Here is a 20,527-nt window from a genome sequence, read left to right on the forward strand (position 1 = left end):
TTGTAGATAAAGGTAAAAGATTATATTTATCTAATCAAACTATAAACATCATTCAGATATCACTGACAATGTATTCATCAGTCCTATGGCACGTTAAAATGTGTTTAAAGAGAAACTTATGAAAATGTACATATGAATCAAATTCAAGAACCATTTTTTACTGGCATTGTAAACATGAACATATTCTAATAAAACTTCTAAACCTATCTTCAAAACAACAGAAATGAGTCCTGCTTCGAAGAATATATTTGAAACTTCAACTTCCTTCCTTGTTCAATCAGTTATTTCTTACTTTCACACTTCACTTCATATGAGAGTTTATCATGTGTTCGGTGGTCCAAATTGTTCGATTGTCTGTACAACAAGGTTAAAATGGTCAAAAAAGTTGTTTACACTAACTCTCATCATCTTGGCTTCTGTAGCTTCAAAATGGCTGAAAAAAGAAAGAAAGATTTCACATGAATGCTGAAACATCTTGTCTGCTTTACTGCCAGATTCAATTTTATACTGAAAGTCTTAAGATCAAGTTTTACAGTAGATATCATATAAACTTTACTTCATCAATGATTAGTGAAAATTAGGTAAAGGTCAGATGAAACTTGTCAGGCATAAAAAATGCTTGAGCTGCTAATATTTTCTTCAGAATCAAAATAAAATTCTACATAACTTGATTTTATTGTATGTAATTTTTTTTAAACTAAAACTATTGATTTTATTGTCATGTCAAATGTGAATATCCTTTCACGCCTTTAATCAGAATAAAATATTTTTCAAATTCTCTTGTACACAGTGCAATCACCTTATACACCTAATATAGTTGCCTCGTTACTTAAAGAAACTGACTTATGGAAAGGTTTAGTTCTGACCAATGAACCATGAAAATGAGGTTAAGGTCAGATGAATACTGTCAGGTTGACATGCACATGTTATAATTCTTTTATACACCAAATATAGTTCACCTGTTAGTTACAGAATCTAGGTAACCAACCTATTCTAGAAAACTTATATTGACAGATGAAACATGAAATGAATTCAAGGTCAGATAAACCTTGCCAAATAGAAATGTACACCTTAAAATCTTTCGATACATCTAATACATTTGATCTATTAGCGATAGTAATGTATCTGAGAAAATGACCTTGTTACAAAAAAGTGGCATTAGTCACTAATCCATGAAATGAGGTCAAGGTCAGGGGAACTGGTTTTTAAGCAGTATTTCAACCAGGGTCAAAAACAATTGACATAAGCCTGGCTAAAACTTCATACCTACCATAAGGCATCTTTATACCAGAAGTATAAATTTGAATTATCTAGTTCTCCTGCCTTGAGATGTGTCTAACGTCTTTCTTAGTTGATCTGATTTACATGTACACACCTTGACTTATGTATAATGTCTGTCTATGCTGATCTTACTTGCACCTTGACTTGTGCCTAACTTTGTGCTTAGCTGATCTAACTTTCACCTTGACTTTTGTCTCATGTCGTTCTTAGCTGATCTGACTTACACCTTGACTTGTGTCTAACTTCTTGCTTAGCAGATCTGACTGAACCCTTCAGTTATGTCTAACTTTTTGCTTAGCTGATCTGACTTAACACTTGAGTTTTGTCCAACTTTGTGCTTAGCTGATCTGACTAAACCCTTGACTTGTGTCTAACTTTTTGCTTAGCTGATCTGACTTAACACTTGAGTTTTGTCCAACTTTGTGCTTAGCTGATCTGACTTACCCCGGTACACCTTGACTTTTGTCTAATGTCTTTCTTAGCTGATCTGACTGACTTGATCTGACTTACACCTTGACTTGTGTCAAACTTTGTGCTTAGATGATCTGACTTACACCTTGACTTTTGTCTAACTTCTTGCTTAGCTGATCTGACTTAACCCTTGACTTTTGTCTAACTTTTTGCTTAGCTGATCTGACTCACTTGAGTTTTGTCCAACTTTGTGCTTAGCTGATTTAACTTACTTGATCTGATTTACACCTTGACTTTTGTCTAACTTCATTCTTAGCTGATCTGACTTACTTGATCTGACTAACACCTTGACTTGTGTCTAACTTCTTGCTTAACTGATCTGACTTACTTGATCCAACTTGCACATTGACTTTTGTCAAATGTCTTTCTTAGTTGATCTGATTCACATGTACAAACCTTGACTTCTTGCTTAGCTGATTTAACTTACTTGATCTGACTTACACCTTGATTTTTGTCTAATATCTTGCTTAGTTGAACTGGCTTACTTGCTCTGCTTTACACCTTGACTTTTGTCTAACATCTAGCTTAGTTGATCTGACTTACACCTTGACTTTTGTCCAACTTCTTGCTTAGCTGATCTGACTTACACCTAGACTTGTGTGTCTAACTCTGTGTTAAGCTGATCTGACTTACACCTTGACTTTTGTCTAACATCTTGCTTAGTTGATCTGACTTACACCTTGACTTTTGTTCAACTTCTTGCTTAGCTGATCTGACTTACACCTTGACTTTTGTCTAACTTCTTACTTAGCTGATCTGACTTAAACCTTGACTTTTGTCTAACTTCTTGCTTAGTTGATCTGACTTACACCTTGACTTATGTCTAATGTCTTTCTATGCTGATCTGATTTACTTGGTCTGACTTACACCTTGACTTGTGTCTTACTTCTTGCTTAGCTGATCAGAATTACACCTTGACTTATGTCTAATGTCTTTCTTAACTGATCTGACTTACTTGATCTGACTTACACCTTGACTTGTGTCTAACTTTGTGCTTAGCTGAGCTTACTTACACCTTGACCTATATCTAATGTCTTTCTTAGCTGATCTGACTTACTTTTGTCTAACTAGAATGTCTTTCTTAGCTGCTCTGACTTACTTTTGTCTAACTAGAATGTCTTTCTAAGTTGATCTGATGATATTATTACTTACACATTGAGATGGCTTCCATCCAAACAAATGTTCCTTGTTACTCCTCCTCGTTTTGGTTCTTTGTCTACACTAAGTGTTCTATAAACAATTTCTGCTTCTTTTTCTGTTGCTAATGGTACTGTTAAATCCCTAGAAAAGTCAACAAATGAAATTATTCTGATCACAGGTCAATAATATAAACTAAAGGCTCAACAAAATGATTCTGATTAAAGTCCAAGAATATAAACTAAAGGCTCCACAAAATGATTCTGATTAAAGTCCAAGAATATAAACTAAAGGCTCCACCATCACTTATTTATGAGTAATGCCAATAATAGCCATATATACGTCATCTATAACAAATATACAGAAAGACCATTTTCAACCTGATAAAACCTAATTAAACTTGACAGAATACACAAATTTGATTTTCTGGGGGTGAGGGTCAGGAGGTTTTGAAAATGAATATCCTGGACTATTAAAACTGAAAATAAATAAACTTGCCTAAGACAGGGATGAAAATGAATATTCTGCAACACAAAATGCAGGATATAATTGTGAACAAAAGTTAAATAAATTTTCACTGAAAAAAAATTAGCATGCATAGCAACAGCTGCAAAAGATCGAAAATGATAATCAAATCCACCAAAAATCTTCCTGGCACCCACCAGAATATCAAATTGTCGTCCCTTAAAGCACTTTCAAAGGTAGTTATCATTCAAAATTGACATAGATGATGATTGTAACTGATACAATATATCATATGCAGTGGATAATATTTGCTCCAAGGTTGTGAATTTTTTCTTCCGTTTAGAGTTAGGGTAACGAACTTCCAATCATCGAGGATATATATATTAAGATGATTAGAATAAAATGCTTCGCTGGGGCGCAGCTTGATACGACCGCAGAGGTCGAACCCTGAACAGTTGGGGCAAGTATGGACACAACATTCAAGCTTGATACAGCTCTGAATTTGGATTGTTATTAAATATTTGACACAGCATAGGTTTCTGACACAGAAAGAATGTGGTCTAAGAACTTGAATTTTTTTAATTTACCTATTATGGTCCAATGTCCAAAATCAAAATACATGGTTAGATTCAGCATATCAAAGAACCCCATATATTTAATTTTTGTTAAAATCAAACAAAGTTTAATTTTGGACCCCAACTTGGACATACTTGAAAACTGGGCCCATAATCAAAAATCTAAACACATGTTTAGATTCAGCATATCAAAGAACCCCAAGAATTCAATTTTTGCTAAAATCAAACTAAGTTTAATTTTATTCCCATTGGACCTTAATGTAGACCAATTTAAAAAACGGGAATTAAAATTAAAAATCTAAATACACGGTCAGATTTGGAATATCAAAGAACCCCAATAATTCAATTTTTGATGAAATCAAACAAAGTTTAATTTTGGACCCTTTTGACCTCAATATGAACCAATTTGATAGCGGGGCCCATAAATAAAAAATCTAAATTCATGGTTAAATTCAGCATATCAAAGAACCCCATATATTCAATTTTTGTTGAAATCAAAAAAAGTTTAATTTTGGACCCCAACTTGGACCAACTTGAAAACTGGGCCCATAATCAAAAATCTAAACACATGTTTAGATTCAGCATATCAAAGAACCCCAAGAATTCAATTTTTGTTAAAATCAAACTAAGTTTAATTTTGGACCCTTTGGACCTCAATGAAGACCAATTTAAAAAACGGGACCCAAATTAAAAATCTAAAAACACGGTTAGATTTGGCATATCAAAGAACCCCAATAATTCAATTTTTGATGAAATCAAACAAAGTTAAATTTGGACCCTTTTGACCTCAATATGAACCAATTTGATAGCGGGGCCCATAAATAAAAAATCTAAATTCATGGTTAAATTCAGCATATCAAAGAACCCCATATATTCAATTTTTGTTGAAATCAAAAACAGTTTAATTTTGGACCCCAACTTGGACCAACTTGAAAACTGGGCCCATAATCAATAAAATGCTTCGCTGGGGCGCAGCTTGATACGACCGCAGAGGTCGAACCCTGAACAGTTGGGGCAAGTATGGACACAAAATTCAAGCTTGATACAGCTATGACTTTGGATTGTCATTAAATATTTGACACAGCATAGGTTTCTGACACAGGATGAATGTGGTGTAAGAACTGGAAAAAATTTAATTTACCTATTATGGTGGAATATCCATAAACTAAATTGTTTGTTAATTTCAATATATCAAAGAATATGTAGAATTCAATGTTTGATGTAATGTAATAAAGTTGAAATTTGGACCGTTTTTGTTCAATGTGGACCAATTTGGTAACATGTATAAATAATCAAAAATCTAAATACATGGGAGCCCATTTAAATACATCATAAAGGTATTAAAATAGAAAGTGACATCATAGTCATGGCTAAAAATAAACAAAAATCCTTAATCAGCAACATTTAAAGTAATATCTAAAAATAAAATTCCTTTGTAACCATAAAAGCCCATTTAAATACATCATAAAGATATTAAAATAGAAAATGACATCATAGTCATGGCTAAACATAGCAAAAAACCCTTAATCAGCATCATTTAACAGTAATATCTAAAAATGGAAATTACATCATAAAGGTATTAAAATAGAAAATGACATCATAGTCATGGCTAAAAATAAACAAAATCCTTAATCAGCATCAGCAACATTTTATAGTAATATCTAAAAATAAAATTCCTTTGGAACCATAAAAGCCCATTTAAATACATCATAACAGATATTAAAATAGAAAATGACATCATAGTCATGGCTAAACATAGCAAAAACCTTAATCAGCATCATTTAACAGTAATATCTAAAAATAAAAATTTCTTTGCAACCATAAAAGTAAAATAGAAAATGACATCATAATCATAGCTAAAAATAAACAAAAATTTTTTTTATTGGCAAATTTTAAATGGAGTTTATTATACTAAAACAATAAATTTGCAACCATAAACATGATAAAACCCCATTTAAACACATCATAAAAGTATTAAATAATTCAACTACATCATAAGGCTATAAAAATAGAAAATGACTTCATAGTCAAGGCTTAAGGTAAACAAAAAACCTTCATCAGCAAAATTTTATATTGGCAAATTTCCAATGAAGTTTATTACACTAAAATTGTTGGCAAATTTCCAATGCATTTATTAACAATAAAGTTATTGGCAAATTTCCAATTTACATAATTTAAAAGCAGTGTAGATGAGATATTTAAATGAGTTTGAATTACCAACCTTACACTGCTTTTAAATAATGTTCTTTACTCAATTATTTGTCTATTAAAATGGAAACCCTTGTTTTTTAACCTTTTTTCCCCTTATTCCTTAAACATTAGAGCCATAACCACCACCCCCCCCCCAAAGCCAATTATTACATTCCAATGTAACCTAAATTTCCAATATACATAATTTTAAATTTCAATTCCTCATGATATATAACCGTATCATTATTATTTTCTTTCATATATAAATCTGAAACAACCATCTTTAAATGGAAAATTTTAAAGAAAAAAAAATGAAAAAAAAAAATCCTACCTCCCACACATTTTTTCAACCCCCTTTTGATTCATCATCCCCCACCTCAATCACAACCTTCAATTTGTGGTATGGTACATTGCAATACAATTTCACAGAGATCCATACACTTGAACACAAGTTTTTGTTGCAAACTAAAAAAATCCTTATTTTTGACCAATATTTGGCCCCTTATTCATAAATGTTTGAGCAATTAACCCCAAAACTCAATTCCTACTTTCTCTTCGTGATAAAAAAATAACTAACTTAAAATGTAGATTTTAAACCAAAAAAAAATGAAAAAAAAAATTACCCCTTTTTTGACCCCGCCCCCCTTATGATTCATCACCCCCACCCCCCTTTCCCCCCAAACCAAGCTCAATAACAGCCTTGCCTTTGTGGTATGGTACCTTGTAATACAATTTTAGAGAGATCCATACACTTGAACACAAGTTATTGTCTAGAAACTAAAAAATGCTTATTTTAAACCCCTTTTTAGGCCCCTTATTACTAAACGTTTTGGGCAATTACCACAACACTCAATTCCAGCTTTCCCTTTGTGAAATGGAACCTTGTAGTAAAATTTCAGAAAGATCCATACACTTACACACAAGTTATTGTCATGAAACTAGAAAAATGCTTGTTTTTTGCCCCCTTTTGGCCCCTTATTCCTAAAATTTTGAGGCAATTAACCCCAAAATCAATCCCAGCATTGACCCTTTGTGATATGGAATCTTGTGGTACAATGTCAAAGAGATCCATATGCTAACACACAAGTTATGTCTGGAAGTTACAAAAATGCTTATTTTTGGCCCCTTTTTGGCCCCTAATTCCTTAACTGTTGGTACCATAACCCCCAAAATCAATCCCAACCTTCCTATTGTGGTATTGAACCTTATGGTAAAATTTCATAGAGATCCATTCACTTAAACTAAAGTTAGAGTGCGAAAACCATTGTGTATTCGGACGACGACGACGACGACGACGACGCCAACGTCATACCAATATACGACCTCAAAATTTTTTTGCAGTCGTATAAAAATCTAAACACATGTTTAGATTCAGCATATCAAAGAACCCCAAGAATTCAATTTTTGTTAAAATCAAACTAAGTTTAATTTTGGACCCTTTGGACCTCAATGAAGACCAATTTAAAAAACAGGACCCAAATTAAAAATCTAAAAACACGGTTAGATTTGGCATATCAAAGAACCCCAATAATTTAATTTTTGATGAAATCAAACAAAGTTTAATTTGGACCCTTTTGACCTCAATATGAACCAATTTGATAGCGGGGCCTACAAATAAAAAATCTAAATACATGGTTAGATTCAGCATATCAAAGAACCTCATATATTCAATTTTTGTTGAAATCAAACAAAGTTTAATTTTGGACCCCAATTTGGACCAACTTGAAAACTGGGCCCATAATCAAAAATCTAAATACATGTTTAGATTCAGCATATCAAAGAATCCCATATATTCAATTTTTGTTGAAATCAAACAAAGTTTAAATACTGGACCCTATCTTGGACCAACTTGAAAACTAGGCCCATAATCAAAAATCTAAACACATGTATAGATTCAGCATATCAAAGAACCCCAAGAATTCAATTTTTGTTAACATCAAACTAAGTTTAATTTTGGACCCTTTGGACCTTAATGTAGACCAATTTAAAAAACAGGACCCAAAATTAAAAATCTAAATACACGGTTAGATTTGGAATATCAAAGAACCCCAATAATTCAATTTTAGATGAAATCAAACAAAGTTTAATTTTGGACCCTTTTGACCTCAATATGAACCAATTTGATAACGGGGTCCACAAATAAAAAATCTAAATACATGGTTAGATTCAGCATATCAAAGAACCCCAATAATTCAATTTTTGATGAAATCAAACAAAGTTTAATTTTGGACCCTTTTGACCTCAATATGAACCAATTTGATAGCGGGGCCTACAAATAAAAAATCTAAATACATGGTTAGATTCAGCATATCAAAGAACCTCATATATTCAATTTTTGTTGAAATCAAACAAAGTTTAATTTTGGACCCCAATTTGGACCAACTTGAAAACTGGGCCCATAATCAAAAATCTAAATACATGTTTAGATTCAGCATATCAAAGAACCCCATATATTCAATTTTTGTTGAAATCAAACAAAGTTTAAATACTGGACCCTATCTTGGACCAACTTGAAAACTGGGCCCATAATCAAAAATCTAAACACATGTTTAGATTCAGCATATCAAAGAACCCCAAGAATTCAATTTTTGTTAACATCAAACTAAGTTTAATTTTGGACCCTTTGGACCTTAATGTAGACCAATTTAAAAAACAGGACCCAAAATTAAAAATCTAAATACACGGTTAGATTTGGAATATCAAAGAACCCCAATAATTCAATTTTAGATGAAATCAAACAAAGTTTAATTTTGGACCCTTTTGACCTCAATATGAACCAATTTGATAACGGGGTCCACAAATAAAAAATCTAAATACATGGTTAGATTCAGCATATCAAAGAACCCCATACATTCAATTTTTGTTGAAATCAAACAAAGTTTAATTTTGGACCCCAATTTGGACCAACTTGAAAACTGGGCCAAAAATCAAAAATCTAAATACATGTTTAGATTCAGCATATCAAAGAACCTCATATATTCAATTTTTGCTAAAATCAAACAAAGTTTAATTTTGGACCCTTTGGACCTTAATGTAGACCAATTTGAAAACTGGACCCAAAATTAAAAATCTAAATACACTGTTAGATTCGGCATAACAAATAAATAAATGTGATCAAAGATTTTACAAATCTAATGCGCCATACTCATGGGTAGTAACCTCGTCATATCGAGAAGCGTTTAGTACAGTGATTTTGTCATAGTTTGGTTAAGATGAACATGGTTGTGTTAAGTGTTTTTGATGACAAACAGTGTCAAAATATAAACATTCGAATAGTTTGTAAAAGGAACTAATGACAACAAATTCAAGCTGGTAAGTATCTTTGTATATAGCTAATATGTTAGTACATCAAAATTTGTATCATATAGTTATTAATTTGACACAGAATAATGCTTGCGTATGTCAACATTTAAAAGTTGTGATTCGTTTCAAATGCATAAAGAAAAGTGGTTTGCTTACTGTCTGCTACATCACATATTTTGTTATGATATAAAACTGCCGTCAATTTTCCCGAAAAACAGCCCCTAGTGCACACAATTTGAGATTGCAGAATATTTGGTGTCATGGTTTGGTTCATTCGTGTCATGGTTTATTTCATGTTAAACATGGTTCAGTTATGTGATTCTATTCGTGAATGAAGGACGAGTAACGATCAAAATAAACAGACATTATATATATTGAAATACACTTTTTTAAATCGTTTTATTTGAAATACAAAAGGACATATATACGTACATTCAATGTAGTATTATATATATTAAGTACATGCGGTCTGATTGCCAATTAGATAACTATCCACCCGAGACCAAAATGACGTAGATGTAAGCAACTATTTGTCGTCGTACGGCCTTCAACAATGAACAAAATTCATACCTTTTAGCATGCTATAAAAGGCTCCAACAAAATTATATGTAAATAAAATGTAAATGAGAAAACCAATGTATTATACAATATTACAAAAACATAATCATTTTTATTCGTTCGTAATAATAATTGATAAAAGTGGACATTAAATCGGCTTCATTCTAATTCGGAATTGTGATTTTTCATATATTTAAATTCTGAACTTGTGTGTATTTTTTTTTTTATTTTAATTTTACTAATAGTTTATAAAACAAATAAGTTTTAACTGTTGTCCATGTCACGCGTTAACATTTTGTTTCGTGGATAGTTGAAGACTTATTGTGTCCTCTTGATATTGTTTGGTTAGTTTTGTAGTAGGGAAACTAACCCCACATCTCCTTTTATTCATCATAGACTGGTTCAAAATAAAACAACAGATATATAGTTTAGTAGAAAAAAAGTAGAACAAAAATTACTTTTTGACTAGCTGATACGTTTTGCGACTTGAAGTAGACGTTTTTACAAATTTTACAAGTGATGCCGCTCACGATATCATCGACAGAGTCAATCATGGACATACGTAGAAAATAATCTATTTGAAACAGAAGCAGCGCTTTCTGTTTTTGTAATTATTATCTCAAAAGTTAGTTTAAAAGAGCAGTGTCTATTTAAATTATAAAAGCAAAATAACAAAAATGCGAGACTTCGAGGAAAATTCTAAACGGAAAGTCCCTAATCAAATGGCAAAATCAAAAACTGAAACACATCAAACGAATGGATAACAACTGTTATATTCCTAACTTGGTACAGACATTTTTTTCTGTAGAAAATGGTGAATTAAACCTGGTTTTATAGCCAGCTTAACCTCTCACATGTATGACAGTCGCATAAAATTCCATTATATTGACAACGATGTGTGAACAAAACAAACAGACATAATAGGTAAAAATGTCAACAAATAAGGGTACAGCAGGCAACATTGTGTTATCATCTTAATCACTATAAAAACAAAACAAATATTTCAACAAAGAAAAACAAAAAGGCATATAGACAAAGCACATAAGCAAAAACGAAAGACAAAAATACAAAAATTTATCATAGCAAATTAACACAATGACGGGGTGTATAAGTGCCGAGCCACGTCAAATGGATTGGGCCAAAAATAGACTAAACAGTTAAAGTAATAATTTACAAAGATAAATAAAAGAGTACCATAACACTTCATTAAGATGACAAACAACGTCAGAACTTAGAATCCTTACTTAAAGACCATCGTTTATTATTTGTGAAGTTGAAAAGGAATATTTACCCACAACTAAAGGTCTTCCGATGAACTTTTTTGGAAAAAGGAAGAGACGTTCTTTGACATACCACTGGTTCATCAACTTTCTGCTCAGACACTGGTGACGGTTTACAAAGTCTGAGTAGCATCTGCAAGCTCTTGAATATCGAATGAGTTGGGAAATGTATATCCCATATGTAGGAGAAGTTGGTATATTGCTACTAAGATTGGAGAAACTGAGAATTTTAAAATTAAAATCGTCTCGTTTGTCATAGATTCTGATACTAAGATGACCGCTCATGTTAAACTCGAGGTATAAGTCTAAAAATGAGGCAGAGGAAGCCGTGTCTGTTGTTCCTTTAATTTCTAGTTCTGGGGGATATATTAATGGAATTCAACCAGAAAAGTCAGGATTGTTATTGGAAAGAACGATATATATGAATGTGAAATTAAATTATCTGGCTTTTTTGGTCTTCTTTTTTTTTACAAATGTCTGAAGGAACTCCGACTAATATGAAGATAAGAAGAGGTTGCTGCCGCACAGTTCGCTCCCATAGAAATACCGACAATTTAGTGAAAAAGTCTACCTCCAAATTCAACAAATATTTTGTCAATAAGAAACTCCATCATACTGGTCACTTATTCCTCTGTGTAGCATGTTTTATTTGTTTGTTCACTATTAACAAAATATGCCGTATGGTATCCAAAAGTAATAAATGTATAGCGTGTGCTACCATTTTTATTTTGAAAAGCAATGTAGATTTAAATTATTTCTTTTAGACGATTATTCAATTACACATAGGGAATGGTGATACACAGGGTTGAAAAATTAAACGTTTTAATAGAACTAATTTCTGAGAAATATCAAGATTTACATTTATTCAGAAGTTCTTTAAGAGTTTTTTTTTAAATCCATATATGGTTAATACCACTACGCGAGTAAACAGTTTCACGGTATTTCTGAAAACTCTCTTTCATTGCGGAAAGAATCTTTGTCAATCTAATCTGCCTATTAACGCATATAATTTTGGTTTAAAAGGCTTTTTTTCTTCTTAGTCAGTTGGTAAATTGTGTAACTTCGTTTAATTACAAGTGTTTTTAAACAAACTATCAATATTGAGCTGAAACACGTATATATTAACTTGGATCTAAACCATGACAAACTTGATCAAAACCATGACGAATTTCTAGACACTTAACCGAACCATGTCATAACTTAACCAAACCATAGCAATTTCGATAGTTTGCCTATTCTGCGTTAGTTTCTTGAAAACAACAATTCCAATGTAGATCGTTTGACTAACAATGCAAATTAAAACATCTTATTTGCTTTTTATTTGCTCGTTTGAATAGAACTGAGGCAATCGTTCGGGGAAGTAACTTAACACAACCATGTTCATCTTAACCAAACTATGACAAAATCACTGTACTAAACGCCACCCGATATGACGAGGTTACTACCCGTGATACTGTGCAATTAAAGATTACTTCTTGAAATTTTTCAATATTTGAAATTTGAAAAAAAAATAATATTTGAACAATAATTCTTTTTAATTTCTGAAATCTGAAATGAGAAAAAATTGACTCCCCACAATTTCTTTTTATCCCCCCCCCTTTTTTCCCCCAAAAAATTCTTTCCCTCAAGATATGGTCATAATCTCAATTCAAATTTCCAATGGAGTTGGCAACCATAATTACCCATTTAAATTTACCATAGTGCTATCTTAATCTATTTTATAATAGAATTAAAAATATAGTGTCAAATCTTTCATATGGATTTTTTTGTAAAAAAAAAAGATGCAACATTTGCAGATATTTTTACTGGTCTTCCTTTATAAATATGCATTTCTTTAAACATAATTTAAAAGCAGTGTAAGGGAAGTAACCAAAACGTTGTATTTGGATTACCAATGTGTCTTCGGACGACGACGCCGGACGACGACGACGACGACGCCAACGTCATACCAATATACGACCACAAATTTTTTTTGCGGTCGTATAAAAACTAACATGCAAAATCCATGTCAAAAACCAATTATCTGCCCCATATCAAAATGGAGCACGGTTTGGTGTTTTTATTACACAAGCAATTGTCTAGGTACAAAAAAAATGTACATGTATACATACCTTCCAACTTTCACGATTTAGGCGTGTACTACACGATTTTCACCCCTTGTCACGATTGTGAAAAAAGCTCTAAAACACAATTTTGTGAAAATCTATATGAAAAAAAATTATTGTTCCCGATTTTGAACTGTTCCCAAGGGAAGACAATCGTGATCAGCCAATCAAAGTCTGTGTCTCTCATGATTAGATTAATAAGCAAATCAAAAACGTTTTCTCTCATGATTTTTGGGACATGCTAAATTTTGTATTCCATTGTGTGTTAGTCAGAATTGTAAAATCGTGAACATGGCAGGTGAATTTTCTTCTGCAAGGAGGTTCTTAGAAGCTTAAGAATAAAGGGATGGCTGATTGACAAAATTCAATGACGCAGTACTACCATAAAGATAATAATTAGTAGTTTATTCACTAACTTATTGACATCACACTTGCTGTAACATATCATACACTACAGTTGTCATTTTTGTATTAAATTAAATTTCCAAATCATTTAAAGTACAATGTACTATTCTTTTATTTTTCACAAGGACCAAATAAATGTCCTTCTTTGTACAAAATTTTAAATTGGAAAAGTCAACAATCATTTAGAGTGGGTGGGGCGTATTCGCCTTGGACACATTTTCGCCGTTTTGCTATTTTTTCTGTAAAATTTGTGTGCCTTTACCAAATACTTGCCTAAATAGATGGTAAAGGCTGTTTGTAATGTTACAACTGTTGATATTCCTCTTTACCCCATTTCCAAGGTTATTCGCACATATTGAGAAATACGCAGGTGTTTTTAAATGATTTTGGCAATTATGTAAGATTTATATGGCAATCATGCGCAGTCTTAAAGTAAATATTTGTGAGAAAAATCGTATAGGAATGATCTCTGAAGCTTATTCATGTAATTGCAAACATTCGTTTTTATAATATACCAGGATAGTGAGGATTGTCATATCATACATTGCGGCGAAAATGTGTCCCCCATAGTACACGAACAACTTGATTTCCTCTTTAGTTTGCGTTCGTTTTTAGAACAATTAACCAATGTTTTGAAGATAATTTCTTTATCAAACATTTTTTTCATATAGTTAAATTTCTGAAACCTTCATAAAAAGTTCCAAATATTCGAATGTAGGTCGGATGTAAGCGGAAATGAACGAATTATGCGGCGAATATGGGTCTCCCACTCTAATATTCTTACACAAGAAAATAAATCCTGGTATTCTAGCTACATGTTCATCTTTTCTACTGATATAATAACTAGAACCATGCAAATAAACAGAAGAAAAAGTCTTGTAAGCTCATCAGAGATACTAATATGACACTTTTTCTATACCACAAAACAGCACACGCAAAAAACACATCAAGGAATTGTAACCTTTGAAATTGTTGTCGCGCACTTAAACCCCCCATTGGGATTTTCAAAAGTTGGTTACGTATGTGTATAATTTGTTTATGTATCCTACTGTAGTGTAAGTTTAATGCCTGTGTTTTGTTACCCTATTCAAGTTTTTAGTGTTTGGTGGTCCTTTTCCGTGAAACAGGCCTATGAATTATTTGAATATGTAAATATTTTTGCTTTTCAAAGAAAGGTAATCTATGATGTTTATACATTTTCAACTTTTCTGTGTTTCCACACATGTTTTCATTTCATCCGGAATTACCTACTTTCGAATTGAAGCGCTTGCGTCAAAATTGGAAAATTAAATCATGCACTTCCGGTGTCTCGTGTCAACAGACTGACTCACACACAAAGCGAAATATTTTTGGATAATTTGGGGTTTTCTTAAATGTATTTTAGCAAATGGAAAGTCACAGAGAAGAAGGGTGATTGATGTGATTCTTCATAATTGAAAATCTTCCACAGAGTACTTAATTTTTCAGATTATGGGTTTATTATTTTCAAGGCTGTGGAGTTTATTCACCAACGAAGGTAGGTTAACAAACATTATATACGTTATTTTAGACAATGTGGTTTTCACATTAAAGAATTTATATTTATCTCTTGTTTAAACTTTAGGATATAATTTTGTTTCAGTTTTGGTTTCTAACACCACTGTACACGAATATTTAAGTAAATAATTTAAGATGAGAGTGACTCTCAGAATCATTCAAATGTTTATATGATCTGCTTGCATACTTTGTCATGTACATGTAAATAATAACATAACAGAAGTTTGTTAATATGAGGCAGGTGTTATGTGTGAACTTTGAGGACTAAGTTTGTATATAACTAATTATTTAGAAATACTGAATTTTGCAAATTAAAACTACAGTAAGATATACTTTGTACCTGAGACATACCACATGTGTATACTGTATGGATTCATTTATTTTCGTAGGTACCAATTTTCGTGGATTTAGGAAAACTTACATGTTTGTTGATATTTAATTTCGTGGTTTTTGACAATGTCTGCATACAAGCCTATATTAAATTTGCCATTCGTTGAACATTTAATTTCGTGGTTAACCTATAACCACGAAATCCACGAAAATTGGTATCCACTATCCAACGAATAATGAATCCACAGTATGTCTCTGGATATACATTTTGTACAATGTATACCAAGGCCAGCCCATCAATGTTAAGACAATATATAAAACTTTACCAGCTGCAAAAAGAATTCCCAGCATACATTGTTGTAATTTGTATTAAAAAGGTAACTGATGAATTACAGAAATGTGTCAGATGTTGGTCCTGTTTTTAGGAATTTTATTATGACATCATTTTCAGAGTAAACAAAGAAATGCTATCTTCATGTAATATTTTTTCATTAAAGTATTATGATAAATTTAAAATATAATGATTTATACCTTTCATGGAAAACAATCATGACAATGAAGATACATGTACATGTACACAGTTAGCTTATTATTAATCTTGTGTATCTGGAGTCGATTTCTCATAGAAACTTACAACTAAGATTGGTTGTAAGTATACTGAATTGTTCATGACTTACGATTAATCTTAGTCTCTTAGTCGTAAGTTTTTTTGTGAAACAGACTGCTGATTCCTTTGCTAATCAGATACAAAAATCTGAATGATTGATCAGGTGAGTTTCCTCACAGCAGTGATCTCATTTTGTTTCTTATAAAATCGTATGTTGAATAAGCACTAGACTAATTTTTTAATGATACATAATTTATTTTCATTGTTTTATAACTAGTATTCTTATGGTAATCAGATACAGCAAATTTGTGGGAAGTGACAAAGTCATATGATGCTCTTTCCTTATATTTAACGCAAAGTCATGAGAGTAACAATACAGGAAAAAAATAAAACAAAAATACCTAACTCCAAGTGAAATTCAAAAAGGGGGAGTCCTTCAAAACTGACAAAGTCAAATGCTATAGAGTAAAGTTTTGGTATTAGTACATGTAGTAAGTAAAGTTTTGGTATAAGTACATGTAGTAAGTCAAGTTTTGGTATTAGTACATGTAGTAAGTAAAGTTTTGGTATTAGTACATGTAGTAAGTTTAGTCACATCACCTTGAAACTTGGTACAGTGACAAATGATGACATTTTTATTATGATGTGAAATTTTATAAATATATATGCAAAACTAAGGTTTTCAAACAGATTTTGCAGTTCACCAAATATATATTAGTGTGTGCAGGGCTTCTTCACTTTTTAAGTTTCAGATTTGTTCATTTGTTCTGAACTTCATTGGTTGAAATGTAAAGAGGGACACGTGTACATTTTACATGTATCATTTATGTGCATTTTTAGGTCTCATAAATGCACATATACATTGTAATTTATTCATTATGAAAAATAAAGCATAATGCATATGTAGCAAAGATAGTTCAGAAAATGATGAGTCCAGTCTGATTCCATGATTCCAAGACGCATTGACTCATGTTAGTTAGACTCCTGAGTGCAAAGATGTTTTTCTGATTTAGGTGGACAGCCAAATCAGAAAAACAGCTCTGAACTCTAAAATCCTAAGATTTAGGATGTGTGTATACAATGTATGTATTTTTGAGTGGATCTGCTCCTGAGACTGGTCAAAAACATTCTCTAGGGTGCTATTTTCAGTCTTTTGGCAGAAAGAACTTTACTTAAAATAGATTAAGAACATTCACGCATATATTAAATATCTTAATAAGACCGTGAAGCTTGATTTTTAACATGTGCATATACATTTGAATTTACATTGTACAAAATACTCTTTAATAATTCCAAAAGCAAAATTGAGCAAGTTAAAAAAATGTTTTTTCTTTGCAGTATTTGCTGCCTTTGGTGGTGTAACTTTTACTGTTCTAGAGTTATGCCCCTTTACAAATGGAAAAATTGCTGAATTTTTCGTTTCTGTTCTCTAACTTAAGTTAGCCTCAACCAAATTTTATGAAACTTATACACAATTCTTATTACCACAAAACTCAGATCAAGTACAAATTTGGGTAGGGTCACTTTTACCGTTCTTCAGTTATGTCCCTTTATAACTTTATATGATATGGAAGTGGGGGCATCATCTGTGTCCCATGGACACATTCCCCATTTATTTTATAAGCAACTTAATTTAATTTGATTTGTACATGTATTTGGAAACTTTATGAATTATAATAATGATAATATACACAACATCATGAACATATACAAAATGTAATCCTGATCAAATTTTACATGAAACATACATTGTATTTCATTTCTTTTCAGAACATAAAGTTATCATAGTTGGTTTAGATAATGCTGGAAAAACAACTATTTTATATCAGTTGTAAGTACAATAATAATATACATATGTCAAATTATAGTTAATCTATCCATTTGTTATAAAAGTACATGGACAATGTATTTGCTGCTGTCATATTTAGGTGTAGATAGACCAATCACTATAATGTCTATACTGTGAATTGCACATGTAACCCATAAAGATCAGGAAGCAATATAAATATATGAAAAGAATTTATATAGAGGTGCTTCTTTTACCATGGCATGATTTAATTTTGATAGTTCCTTAAAAATGTGAATGCAATACTTTCATTTCCTTTCAATTTCAATGTAATTTTTTTGTTGTTTTTTTTACAAAATTATAGTCAGTGATAGTGTATTATTTTTGTGTGTATAAACATGATAAATGTCATGTATATGCTGCCCATCATGGGGCCTTAATTGGAAAAATGAATATTCTTATTCTTATTCCTACATGATAAAAATAGTCTCTAGCTTCAACATTGATTTGACAAACAGACAACTTGTGTAAAGGCCTATAATTATAAGATAGCGAAACTACACATGAACATTTTTTTTATCTATGATCAAATAATTATTAGATTGGACCTTATAATTATTATTTGACAGTAAAAAAAATATGACCATTCCATATCATTATATCAAATTATCTGTAATATCTGGTAAGCACAGAAAAAATTAATAAGATGTGGTATGAGTGTCAATGAGACAACTCTCCATCCAAGTCACAATGTATAAAAAGTTAACAATTGTAGGTCAAAATACGGCCTTCAACACAGAGCCTTGGCTCACACAAAACAGCAAGCTATAAAGGGCCCCAAAATGACTAGTGTAAAACAATTCAAACAGGAAAACCAACAGTCTGATTTATACAAAAAACGAGAAACGCCTATGAACCACACCAACAAACAACAACCACTGAACAACAGGCTCCTGACCGAGGACAGGTGCATAAAAATGCAGCGGGTTTAAACATTTTAACAGACACCAACCCTGTAGCAAAACTATGAGTTTGACCATGAAATTAGGAAATTGACAGAGTTTATGTTTGATTATATTGCATACATCTAGATGGGGTTCTTCATTTCTCTATTCTTTAATTTTTTAGGCCATTTTTAAAGGCAGTGCTTTAATGCCTTTCTGGTTGCCGGGTTAATCCTTCCTTCCGCGATATCCAACTTATCTACGTGGGGGGTCATTAGGCTCCAAGTAGATCCGGAAATGTTGAATTCTCTCCTCTTCTTATTGTGATATAAAATGTTTTTTGTTTCATTTCATTTACATTGGGAAATAGAGAAACGATCATTGTGTTTTGTTAGTTTTAAAAACTTTTGATATTTTTGTATTTTGCATTATAAGCAGTCAACCGATTGACAAACTAGAATTATTTGAATTCCGTGTGGTAAGAGCTCGGGTTAATTTCGAGTGTTATCTGCAATCTATATGTTTATAAATCATTTCAGTCGTTGATATAATAATTAAAGGTCGACTGAACATGAATTATATTATACAATTTAAAGCGCATTTCTGTTTATGCACGTGAACCCGTCTAACTTTATTGTTATTTCGCAGTTATATAAAGTAGCAAATTATCGTTCCTGAATAGGTGGCGCCGTGGTAGCCGATCCTGTTCCTCAACTTCTGGTTTCTGCACTGTGCAACTATTTCAGTAACCCGAATAATTCAGTCGTTATATTCCACTGCTCTACGATGGCTACAGTAACAAAGGTTTAAATGTGCAAGATTTGTTTGCTAACTTTAAAAAAAAAAAAACCAGAATTAGTTCCAAAACTCTTATACGGGATAGAAAAGTCTCCAATTAACATGTGCACATAGAGCGAATTATTGGACTTGGCAAAACATACAAAATTCTAATAAATCCTATGAAAGGAACTGAAACAATACTTTCATCTGAAATAACATTTAGTTGTTTTATGTTGTGTAATTTAAGAACTTGTATTGTGCCAAAGGATGCATAAATAAAAGTGACGCAATGAAATTTGTTCTGATATATATATATTTATAATTACATGCACATGTAAATTGTAATGCATATAAAAATAAGGAGATGTGGTATGATATTCAGTGAGTTTATCGAACTAAAGTGCATAAGAAATGGGTTTAAGCAGTTACAGGTGTTACTGTCACCGTACAATCTCCAACAATGAGAAAAACTTGTACCGTGTAAAAAATTTCAGAGATCTTACCACTAAGTTTTGTTGTCTCACCTTGACTTTGGTGAATTGTTTATATCTGTTGATGTAAATATAAAAAAGAAGATGTGGTATGATTGCCAATGAGACAACTCTCCACAAGAGACCAAATGACACAGAAATTAACAGCTATAGGTCACAGTACGGCCTTCAACAATGAACAAAGCCCATACCGCAGTCAGCTATAAAAGGCCCCGAAATGACAATATAAAACAATTTAAACAAGAAAACTAACGGCCTAATTTATGTACAAAAAATGAACGAA

General features: G+C 31.8%; 2 protein-coding genes across 2 annotated transcripts in view; one reads left to right on the top strand and one right to left on the bottom strand.

Moving 5' to 3' along the window:
- LOC127727832 (EKC/KEOPS complex subunit LAGE3-like) lies at positions 1–15,201 on the bottom strand. Its single transcript, XM_052234947.1, has 4 exons — positions 15,170–15,201; positions 15,022–15,036; positions 2,905–3,033; positions 1–433 (listed from the first exon to the last, which is right to left on the bottom strand). The coding sequence occupies exons 1-4, from the start codon at positions 15,199–15,201 to the stop codon at positions 322–324; spliced, it is 288 nt and encodes a 95-aa protein (XP_052090907.1). The 3' UTR covers positions 1–321.
- The window catches only part of LOC127731141 (ADP-ribosylation factor-like protein 5B), a 25,946-nt gene continuing 20,493 nt past the window's right edge, over positions 15,075–20,527 (top strand). Inside the window, exons 1-2 of the mRNA XM_052240077.1 lie at positions 15,075–15,286; positions 18,014–18,074. Coding sequence (XP_052096037.1) covers positions 15,241–15,286; positions 18,014–18,074 — 107 coding nt within the window. The 5' untranslated portion in view covers positions 15,075–15,240. The remainder of the gene's footprint in view (positions 15,287–18,013; positions 18,075–20,527) is intronic.

Source organism: Mytilus californianus, unplaced genomic scaffold (assembly GCF_021869535.1).
Source record: "Mytilus californianus isolate M0D057914Y unplaced genomic scaffold, xbMytCali1.0.p SCAF_2, whole genome shotgun sequence".
Taxonomy (NCBI): Eukaryota; Metazoa; Mollusca; class Bivalvia; order Mytilida; family Mytilidae; genus Mytilus; species Mytilus californianus.